Below are 12,225 nucleotides of genomic sequence, written 5' to 3' on the forward strand. Positions count from 1 at the left end.
TTGATTGATTGATTGTTGATAGTTTACTGGGAATTTCCTTGTATTTAAAAGAGAGTGTGTCTTGCACACACTACTAGATATTCAATAAATGGGGGCTTGTTTTTCCAGTGCAAACTGATTAACCAATATTGTAGAAAGAATAATAAATCTGACTGCAATTGACAAAACAGATGCTCCTGAATATTCAAGAAGAGTAAAATAATTAAGAAATTTGAATACTTCTTGGGTTAAAGCCAGGTACACGTCTCCATATCTTTTCCCTATCTTAATTTATAACTTCCCCTACCCTTGTCTCTATAATTATTTACCCTTCATTGCTCAGAGTAGAGAGAAATTTTTCAGTTTGGGGTCTCTGGATTTTTATAAAGTCCATGATTGGATTTCCACAGGACTTACATGGAACCCAGTAAAACACTATGCATGAAGAAAGCCAAGCAGTTCTTTAACAAGTACAAAGTATGAATTTAAATCCAAGCTCATCTAACTATGAAGTCCTTGTTTTTCCAATTATATCATGGTTTAGAGGATTTCTCAGTAGAAAACACCTTGGGCTAGGAAAAGGATGCAGTCTGTTTAGTGGATTGGTGTGTCCAAGGAAAGGTTTTTACAATGACCACAACTAGAGCGGCAGCAGCAGAAGGGACAGCACTCTGTACTAAGATGTGTCAGTCGCAACTCTAAATGTTTTATATATTAATCTTTTTTAAACCTCACCACAGACCTATGAAGTGGGTAGTGTTATGGTGACCCAGATTTTATGGATTAAAAAACCTGAGGAACAGAGAGGTTAAATGACTTATGAAAGGCACGAGGACACTGGACACAGTGGTGAGGGGCCGGGGAGTAGAGTCACGTGGGAAAGAAAGAAGATGCCCAAGGTAATAGTTTTCTACTGCACATCTTGTCTCAAACCATCCCACATTCAAGGCTGCCTTGAATTCCACCCTAGAATTTTTTCTTGGCTAAAGGAGAAAATCTGTCTAAGGTGGCAGAAGAAAGAGCCAGACAACCCACTGCAGCCCCAGACCTGACTTTGAAGAGTCAGTCTAAGAATAAAGCAGTCACGTCAGGTTTGTGATACTCAGTTGCTTCCAGACCTCTTAGAAAATAAAAGGGTGTCATAAGAAGACCTTTCTGGGCTCTGGCATTCTTCACATCCTTAATCTGCAGGCACAATTTAAATCGCTTGCATTTGATGTCAGTGAGAGAGAGTGACTAGCCTTGGAATGAACTTTGACAGCATGCAGAATATCCTTACCCTGTTAACTAGGGAGTTGTCAGTAGAAATCACAGTTTAAGTGGTTTAAACAGCAGATGTGGTATGTGCTCTGAATTTGAATATTTCAAATATCTACACAGCAGCCAAGGTTTCTGTGAACCCTACGCCCACACATTCCAAACCAACATAAGTTTCAGTAGTCTTCTTATAAGACCTGCTTCTAGCCTCAAAATGTTCCCATTTCCCATTAGACTGCAAGAGACCTGGATTCTGATGACAGTCCCATGGCTTCTTGGTGACTTAATGGTATATGACTTTGTAGTGACTTAGTTTCTTGTATCTAAAAGCAAGTGTGGCAATATATGTAACTTAATATCTGATTGCAGGTACAGATTTTAAAACCATGTTTGATAAAATCCTTGGGGTTTTAGAGGTGAAGTTCTCATTAAAATTTAAAAAAATGGAAATATCTATTCTTATACAAATACAAAGTTTAAAAAGAATTATAACTTGGTCACAGTTTTTAAAATAGTCTGCAAAGACATGCTACCCAAGAATGTTAATAGTTAAATAGTTAAATTTCTGTGTCTTCTGAGTTTGATCTTTCTTAAAATGTGTATAGTAATGGAAAACTAGAGACCTAAGTATTAGTTTCTGCTGTGCTTCTTACCAGCGAGGTGAACTTGGGCAGATCCCTGGAGTTCAGTTGTCTCATCTGTAAATCATGTAGTAAATGAAGTAGTAAATATAATTTCTCTTGCTCATTAAAAAAGAGCTCCATTTACTGGGGTCATGCTTTGAGTTAACATGCTGTATGTATGTTGCCTCCTTGCATCTTCACTCCAACATTATGAACAAGGTAATAATTTTTGCCTGCTTTACAGACATGGAAACTGAGACTTGGGGTGGTTAAGTGAATTGTGTGAGTTCACACAGATTGCTATCAGAGGGAAGGATCAAGATGTGAACCTTAACCGAGATGATCCACATCATGTCTTCTTCTCCTTTTGCCCTAATGCTACTTTTTCTTTAATACCTTTATACCTCTCTTTCTTCCCTCCCTCCCTTCCTTTCTTTTCTCCCTCCCTCATTCTCTTTCTCTCTCTCTCCCTCTCCCTCTCTCTTTCTCTCCTTCCCTCCCTCTGTCTTTCAATAATGATTGCTGTTATTTGTCAGATATACTTTGGTAGGAATGCTTTTTGATGAGGAACAAGCCAGACTGGGCAAAATAATAATCATGGTGTGGTCCATAACCAATATTCTCAATGTTTTCATGGAGTCATTCAAGTATTTCCTGCCATTCACTGTATGCCATGACTGTGTTGGGTGAAGGGACTCTACAAATATGAAGACGATATGCTTCCTTCAGGGGGGGTCAGGCATGTAGATAAATAGCTACAATATAAAGAAGTGACTGTATGTGTTAAGAAAGAGATAAATGCCATACAAGAGAATATCAGAGGAAAAATTAATCCAGGTAAGGAGATCATCTGCACCAATGTCCAGGGAAAACAATACTTGCCTTTTTCTAAAACGTCAGAATTACTGGAATTATAATTATTAAATGTCAAGGGAAAGAGGAGTGGGGTAAGGTGTTAAAATTAGGGAGGCAGGGCTTGGGAAATAAGGTAAAATATAATTTGGTAACACCCTCTCCCCTCCTTTAATTACCCACTCTAGAATTGAATTCCTTGAAGTTTCACCAAGCCAAAGAGTATTTGCTGTGGAATAGTATACTTAGATGGCCAGTGGAGGGAAGAAGGGAGGGTGGAGAATGGAGGGGGATCCTCTCATGTTTCACAGATGCTGATTTCAAGTTTCCACCTGGTAATAGCCTGGAGGAGAGCATAAAGATACAAGTCAAAACAGAGAGAGACACAGAGAGAGCTAACAGCATTCAGCAAGGGAATTACAAAAACTCAAAAAAGTCTCCCATTAGCTAAATAAAGGACTTTCCTTGTATTTGCACTTTTTTTCTATTTACTGAAATTTGCAAAGAATCGTAGACTCTATTGCCTCTTCAAAGTTCTAGATTATATAAAAGTGTAGTCTATGAAAATTAAACTTTGCATATCCAGGCTAAATTAACTTGTGACCGACTTCTAGTTTCTGTGTGTTTTATTAAAAAACAAACAAACAAAAAAACTCGGAGACAACAAGAAAGCTTTTAAACTATGAGTAATGAAAGTAACAAATGGCATGCTTTTCATATAAAACCACGGCTTTCATCCAGGACCCTTTAGAAACACATTCAAAATATATAGAAAACCTCCACTTGAATTTGCACAAACAGCCCTAGGCAAGTAGGAATCCGAATGAGTCTTTTCACATAAGGCTACTCATTTATTTTCACAGACCGCATTTAAAATAACTGCAAGATTCATTTCATTCCATTTGCCGGTCTTATACATCAAGAAAGCAAGAAAAACTGCCGTTTCAGAAGTATAATAAATGTTCCTTATAAACAAGACTGGAAAGGGTGGATAGCGGAGTTGGGGTGGGGGTGGGGAAACAAACCCTTTAGTTGCAATATTTTAGGGAAATGCATCGACATAATAAAAGAAATTTCAAGTCAAGTTCCTCCACTCTAGCACATAAGCAGTTTAGAATCTTAAGCAGATGTAAAAGAAATAAAGCAAATGGGGGGGAAAAAAAGGCCAATAAAGTTTCTGGCAACAATACAAGAGACATATCATTACCATATGATCTAATGTGGGTGTCAGCCGGGTAGTGTTCATTGAGGGAAACCTTATTTTTTATCTGGGCTATGGAGTAGAAGCAGGAGATTTTCAACCTAGTGACAGGCACAGAGCAGCACCTACCCCCTCCTCCTTCCCACACCTGCAAACTCTTTTGCTTGGGCCGAATATTTAGTGTAATTACATCTCAGCTTTGAGGGCTCCTGTGGCAAATCCCCGGATTAAAAGGTATGGTTTTCAATAATTGTCCTGAACTCTGCTACAGACTAGTAAAGACTTAGATCAAGTTAAGGGAAATAGAGATTATTTGGTGAGAAAAAGAAAAGAAAAAGTAATTGTGCTAAACTTTTAATAATCTTTATGCAGCATTTAAAAAAGTAGTGCTTGAAGACAGAAGTTAAATATTTGGTTGGATGATCAAATGCATTGTTTTAGTTCTTTCTCTCTGTTCTTGCAAAAAGAAAGGGATATTTATTTTAGAAAATCTATGATCTAACACCATGGCCATCTGTATTTATATATTTGTATTTGTACTAATGAAATGTTTAGCTCTTTCAAATGTATTTATAGAAAAGTATTGTAGACTAGCATATTATTCGTAGTTGCATTATATATTTAAGGATTTATTTTTTTCCTGAAATCTTGTATATTTTAAGAACTTTTAAAACCTAAGAGAAGTCTCTAGTCATTAGTTGTAGAAGTTTAGTGTACATTTCTACAACCTATAAGAAAATATAAATTATCACCAAAGGTGAAAATAAACATTGGAAACATTTATGCTGATTATTAAAGACCTAACTAAAGTATTACCACATTCAATTACATAATTTCTTAAATGTAAAGAAGAAACCCTGTTTGTATTTTCAATATAAATGAAATTTTATAAGATACATTCACTATGAAATGAGGTTGTAGGTTATTTTTTATCCTAATTGCAAAACAGGGTAACATGATGACCACTTGTTAAGTGGGCTCTGGTAATGTAAATACCTGTGGGTTTTTTTCTTCCTAGGGCTGTTTTAACCAGAAAAAGAACCAGATGCCTCCTAGAGTAGCCCTTATTTGTGGATAAATGTGGTTTTACTGTTTATTTTTAAATTATTTCTATTTTATTGAGGTTTTTAATTCACCTAGTGCTGGGGGTTTTTAATTTTGCTCCGTATTTAGAGCTTCACTTATCTCCTGAGGGTTAAATTTTGACTTTGAAAGTCACTCATAAATGACATCATACAAATGTTGATCTGAAATGATATAGTTAATTTAATGGGCTGAAGTAGTCTAAGCAACCAGAGATTGTTATTTTTGATAAAATACTTATAAATTATGGCAATGAGCTTTAGTGAAGTAATGAGATATTCTTAGCAATTAGCATTTAGGAAAGAATCATGCATTTTAGAGTACTTAAAACAGTTTAATGAAATTTAAAAAGTCTATTATCACAATAATAGCCTGCCTGGTTTCCACATGGGTAACTGTTGTTTTTTTGTTTATTTTTCTGATTTCTTAAGGAAAGAAGGAAATGATTAAAGAAATTATTAGCACCAACTGCCCACATTAATTGTTTTAAGATACTGAATATTCAAGTGTCATGGCACTATTTAAAAGAAGTTAGTTCATGAAGGAATTTGTATAAAGTTACTGGACATATTAGTATTATTCCCCAGGACAATCAGGGTTAAAATGCATGCATACACACACACACACACACACACACACACACACACACACACCACACACACACACACACACACAATGGCAGCTGTAAACTGCCTGTTTGCATGCAGCTTTAACCAAAAATAATTTGGTGTAGAGAATTTCTACCATTTTAACAAGAGTAAATATATATAAATGATAATATTTCCTTGAGCGAATGCTCAACATTTCCATTTGTGGGTGAGTGAAATAACCAGGTAATCTCTATCCTGGAGAAAAGATCAAAAAGTGACATCTGCATTAATTCTAGTTGCTGTTTATTAAATCTGCAATTACTTTGCTTAATTTTTCTTCTAAAATTGTGAGACATTAAATATGCAAGGCTAGCAAACTTGTGGTAAACCATAAATTTTGCATTTTAATGTGAAACAGACTGAAAGCCCTTCCCTTAGTTCCAATCCAAGGGAACACTGCCAAGACAATAGAGTCTCCGTTTAAAGGCAATGTGGTAACTGAGTGGGAATGGGCTCCTAGAGGAAACCGGATACTGAACTTAAAGGGGCAGTGTGAATAATTAATCTTAGTTATATTTTTAAATAAAAATCCATAAGTTCATATTGTATATGTGCTGCCTTTGACATACTTTAGTAATAAATATAAACTAAGAAACAAAAGTATAAGAAATTGAAAATATTTATTCCCTCTCTAATGGATCTACCCAAAAATTTTCCAAAGATATATTAGGGTTAGGGTATATGAAGACTTTTTTTCTTATGCTACAATTGGATTATTATAAACAATTATTTAGTTCTAGTTATAAATGTGCAGCTTTAGTTTGGATTCTTATATGTGTACAATTCAAAGTATAGATGGTAGGACTAAAGATAATATCTGCAATATGTTTTGGGAATACTTAGAACAGTTTCAACAAAGTTTTTTAAATATATCAACTCAAAAATAGACTGCTCTTTACATGATCAACTAATTTTTGTTATTCAGATTTATTAAGATTTAGTCAATTTTGTTTAGTTCTCTTAAGCTAACTAACTACATAATCAATTCAACAACGTAGCTATATATGTATCCATAAGTGCTTAATGAATGAATGGATGCATACTGTATGAATTTGTCAAAACTGTACTTTTTATTTGTTTATAAAATAATCCTATAGGTAAAACCAAATAATATGTCATATAAAATTTAGTTAGGATTTTCCATATGTGTTATTGGTTCATTTAAAATGATCAGTTTGAGAAACTATCCAATAGAATTACTTTTAAAAGTGAATCTTGCTTATACCAAGTTGAAGCTTTCAGTTCTATATCTTTCTTGTGCTAGAAATTTGATATTGAAAAAAAGATAATTTATGTTTTAAAAAGTCAGACTAACTGGTTGCTTAGCACAAATTGAATAACTGGTGTTAATAAATTGATGGTCAATTGAGTCATTTACGTGCAAAATATTGCGCAAGGCCGGGTACAAAACAAAAATAAGACATGCCCTGAAGGAGTACATCTTCTATTGGGGGGTGGGGGGGGGAAGGGGGCAGAACAAGCACACAGAACAAATTACAATATAATGTGATAAGTTCTTTAAAAGAGGTTAAGAGAACATGCTTTGGGAGCACAGAAGAGAGAGAAAGCAGCATCCTGCCTGAATGAGCCAGGGAGAAACACAGGGGAAGCCCATTATCTCTCTTAATCTTTGCAACACTCTTACAAGGTAAGTATTTTAAATGGCAATTAGCTTTGAGGGTCAGAGTTGAGATGGGGCCTGGGAATGAAGAGAAAATGGAGAGACATGTGGCTAGATGATCAGTTGGTACCAAATTATGAACAGTCTTATATGCACCACAGGGAAAGTAGACCTTATTGCTAAGCCGTGGATGTCAACAAAGGGTTTCCAGCAGAAGATGATACAATTAAATTGGATTTTTAGAAGATGACTTGGGCAGCAGAGTGGAAGGTGATCTGGTGCAGAGGGAATATTCAAGGCAGATACCAATTGGAAGCTCTTACCATAGTTTCAGGAGATAAGAAGGGCCTGGACCAAGATATCTATAGTAGGATGGAGAGATAAGATAGGCTTTCAGAGATATCTCTGAAGCAGGAATTAGAGATCTCTCAGGTGTATAGTCAAAACTTTATTTGACTGTGGTATGGCTTGCGTTGAGTGAGCACTGAAAATTTCAACATGATTTATCCATACCAATTTTGTAAATGATGTGAATCTATAACAAGTTGTCTTGAGACCCAAAATTCAAAACAAGTAATGTAAATAATATTCAATTTTTCCTTCATAGGTAAATAGCCATGAAAGTCAGTCTAAATGTACCTTATCACCTTTTAAACATATTTTTAACACTCTGCTTCTTAACAATCTATTAAAACGCATGAATATATATTTTTTTACTTTCCTTTATGCTCACTTCACTGTGGGGTGTTATAAACTAGGCAAGGCTACTCTTCTAAACCTTTTGTTTGTTTCCCAGGTTCTTTGGTTGTGAAAACATATGAGATAAGTCATGAAGGCAACTATCATCTTTCTTCTGCTTGCTCAAGTTTCCTGGGCCGGACCATTCCAACAAAGAAGCATATTTGACTTTTATGACCTCATGCAAGCAGATGAGGCTTCTGGGATAGACCCAGAAAATCCCACCATTGGTGATCCTGACTTAGAGCCTCTGGGGCCAGTGTGTCCCTTCCGCTGCCAATGTCACCTTCGAGTTGTCCAGTGCTCTGATTTGGGTGAGTGGGATGCAGGCTCTCTTTACCTACCTTGTTTGTTATATTCCTGGGAGTTTAGCACTTTCAGTTTTAATCACTGCATTTCCAAATGTGAGAGACAGTGCCACCTAATGAAAAGTAGAGGAAGCAAAGTAGGATAGAAAGAACTAGCTTCAAGGTTAAGATCATTTTTTTTTTTTTTTAAGTCACAGCTCCATCACTTTGCAACCTTGGACAAATCATTTTTAAAAGGAAATCTTTTTAAGCCTCATGGTCCCTCTTCTATAAAATAAAAGTTTAAGCAAAACAATGTCTTACATTCTGTGATTCCAGAGTGATGGTTTGTTTTAATTAGATGATTTTTTTCATGAAGTCTTAAATATTAAGAAAACCTGGACAATCTCTTATTCTTGGCTTAATCCAGACAAACAGAGTTCAAACATTGCTAAATTGTAAAGTATGCAGAGTTATCAGAAGCAAAACAAGTAAACTTTAAGAACAAAAGATTATCTTTCAAATGTCAGAATACTCCCTTATTCTCTGAGTCTTAGTTTTGCCTTTATTTTTGGTATTTTGTAATCTAGCTATTTATATTTTTTAGAATGTTTCAAAGTAAATATTTATAACTAAGGTATGGTGTAAATAGCCAGTATAATCACAGAGCACATATCTTTAGCCCAACACTGTATATACAATTTGATTTATCATCTTTCAAGAAAAATTTGGCCTGGGAATTTCAAGACCAATACACTCAGAAGATAAATCTCCAGAAATTTTGAAGTCCCAGCACATGGGCCAAAAGGGAATCAACTTAGTTTACATGGCAGCTGATTCACATTCCTCTTTTCATTTGGTACATTTTCCTTTTGGAAAGAAAAAAAAGAAAAAAAATCCTCATTAAAGGATTCTACCATGGTGCATTTCCTTGTGGAAGAAACCCATAGTCTAGTACAGGGGTGGGCAAACTTTTTGACTCGAGGGCCACAATGGGTTCTTAAACTGGACCGGAAGGCCGGAACAAAAGCATGGATGGAGTGTTTGTGTGAACTAATATAAATTCAAAGTAAACATCATTACATAAAAGGGTACGGTCTTTTTTTTTTTTTTAGTTTTATTCATTTCAAACGGGCTGGATCCGGCCCGCGGGCCATAGTTTGCCCACGGCTGGTCTAGTAGGACTCTTTTTTTTTTCAGAAGCTTTATATTTTATTAAAAACATGCTTTCAAGCAGAATTTTGCAGGGGAAATTGCCACCAATTCTACAGTTGGAATAAACTACACCCAGGACCCAGGAAAATATGACATGTTTAAGAACACTTAAAAACAAATACTTCGAAATAGCTTTTTCAATACTGACATAGCCATTTGAAACCCAAATAAGTGTATAGAAAGGCTGTAAAAAGACTGTAGGATAATTCCACTGGATTCATTCATTCATTCATTCATTCATTCATCAAAACTATTGAGAGTCCACAATGGGCCAGATCTTTTCTAAGCCCTGGGGAGAAAGGAATGAGAAAGACAGATATGGTTTCTGTTCTTGTGAGTCTGAGATTCTACTGGTGGTGATTATTGCTTTTTTGACTTGTGTAATTGCTGCTGGGGAAATTAGGTTACTATCAAATTCAAAAGAAGCTTCTATAAACCTCTAGAGATTACATGAAATATGCGTGTAGGCAGGAAAAGCAATGGGGTTGAAACTATCTGCACAAAGGAATCACCATAGGATGGATATACTAGTGGGAAACTTTTTCTGAAGTTACTAGGATGGCTGAGTTACCAAGAATTGTGATGCAAGTTAAATCTCACCTTGCCTCTGAGCAAGGTTAAAAGACTTCATGATTACTCCAGCACATATTATCAACAGGGAAGGATTGATGTTTTTAAGAAAGGAAGACTTTTTAGTTGCTTCACTTAAATTTTATTTTTCCATAAATATAGTTTTACTTTGCTTGTACAATAAATGGTCCATAAAGTTTGATTCTGATAACGTATTGGAACAGTGCTCCTATTGTCTATCATGAAAAAGGTCCAAGCCTATTGTGCAACACTAAGCAGAACAGTGTAGTGTTAGAACAGAAACACCAAGGTTCATTGACGTGGGTGTCTGGTGGTAATTTTGTTGTTGTTGTTTTGTTTTGTTAACTTGTGTTGTTTTTAAATGAGAATGTTTTTTACAGGATCTTTTTTCTAAGGGCCAGAGTGTACAGCATTCTTTTATCATACATAGTCTTACTGACTCATAAAAAAATAAGTAGCTAAAATTCTAATAATGATTTGTTTTGGGGAACCATATTTAATTAGGAGAACTGAGTTTTAGTGAGCAATGGGCTCATCTAAGTCTTTTAGTCTTTATTAATTCACAGATGTATATTTAAATATATTGTCAACAATGTTGGTCAGATATTAATAAGATAGAAAATACATTTCCTTTTTATATATTATTTTTATTTTTCAATCACAATGATATTTATTATTATATTAGTTTCAGATATGTAGCACAGTGGTATGACATTTATATAACTTACAAAGTGAAGAAAATGAATTTTTTAAAAAATTTCATCTGTCAGAGCTGATCTGCCTTTTAGCAATAAAATGAAAGTCATTACCAAACAAATGGTGTCAGTTAGACATTTGATCCAAAGATGAAGGGCTAATCTGAAGAGAACACAAGTAAGGGGACCTGTCTTACTTGATTATTCTTTAACAATAATAATTTATTATTATAAATTATTAAGAGCAATACACTTCCCTTTAAAAAAGACACTCTATTCACATTTTCAACTACTATCTCACTCCTTCTCACTTCATGACTTTGGAAAACTGTTCAGTCTTGACATCTTTATTAGAAAAATCACAGTCAGTCTTAGAAAGCTCATTATAAGTGTGAGATACCTGATTCACAGTAGAGACTCAAAACATTTTTTTCTATGTGATGATTTTATGGAGTAAAAGATGAAAGAAAAGTAGAAAAAAAGCAAGGAAATGAGCAAACTCACTTATAGTAAAGGCAATGCCATTTATTTTATTGTTAGTTTTAAGTTCTCTGATGATCTGAACACAACGCTTGTATTACTAGAATAGAGAAAACTGCTGGGCACATTGAGATAAATGTAAATGCTTATCTGTATCAGAGGCTAATGTTTTCTTTGGAATTATTCTTGGCAGAGCTTTCAATTAGCAGAGAGAAGCTACAGTGTTAAAAGGCAAAATCTTTTGACAACTTACTATCTAAATAATGTTTAATATAAACAAACACTTTTTAATTAAAATGCTTGACTATTTTTGCCACTATGAGTTATTTCTGACAAAGTTAAGCAACGTCAAATATATAAACGGTTCTTTTAAATTTAGGAAGTAAAAATTGTGAAATTAGAATTGAATAATTACTCCATGGGAAAATTGAGACCTTCAGGAAGATATACTGACTGTGTTCCTAGTTCTATCTTATCAGAATAATATTATATTATGTTTTCCTAGAACAGGGCATATCGAGAAACTAAACATATGCCTTAACCTGTTGGAGAAAGTGATGAATTCTCCATAGATATTGGCCAAGTTGGTTTGACTCTAAGTGTTGCAATTTTGCTTGTAATTTGAACTAGACTTTTATGAGGTCTATATCTTCTTTCTTATTCTGTCCTCTTAAAACAAAAAACAACGCACTCCTAATTATAGCATTTATAAAAATTAATAATATAAAGATAAATGTAGGAACAGCAAATTCAGAAATCTGGGTTACTTTAAAATAATAAACTCACAATGCAACTCATTCTTGTCAGATCTTTTAAAAATGTCCTAATATTGGTCCTGTGACTGGATGCTGTGTTTTATGTACTTTGTACCTTGAAGGAAGACAGGTCCCCTTACTTGTGTTCTCTTCAGATTAGCCCTTCATCTTTGGATCAAATGTCTAACTGACACCATT

At 34.7% G+C, this 12,225-nt stretch overlaps 1 protein-coding gene across 2 annotated transcripts in view; it reads left to right on the forward strand.

Annotated features, from left to right (window-relative positions):
- Positions 1 to 3,963: 3,963 nt before the first annotated feature.
- The window catches only part of DCN (decorin), a 44,238-nt gene continuing 35,976 nt past the window's right edge, over positions 3,964 to 12,225 (forward strand). The window contains exons 1-2 of one of the 2 annotated variants that reach the window (XM_005874641.2): positions 3,964 to 4,146; positions 8,063 to 8,318. In XM_005874641.2, the coding sequence (XP_005874703.1) occupies positions 8,096 to 8,318 (223 nt within the window). In that variant the 5' untranslated portion in view covers positions 3,964 to 4,146; positions 8,063 to 8,095. Of the gene's footprint in view, positions 4,147 to 7,118; positions 7,294 to 8,062; positions 8,319 to 12,225 lie in introns of those variants that run through there. The other variant, XM_005874642.2, reaches the window with a different exon arrangement.

The sequence above is a fragment of the Myotis brandtii genome, unplaced genomic scaffold (assembly GCF_000412655.1).
Source record: "Myotis brandtii unplaced genomic scaffold, ASM41265v1 scaffold449, whole genome shotgun sequence".
In the NCBI taxonomy this organism is placed as follows: domain Eukaryota; kingdom Metazoa; phylum Chordata; class Mammalia; order Chiroptera; family Vespertilionidae; genus Myotis; species Myotis brandtii.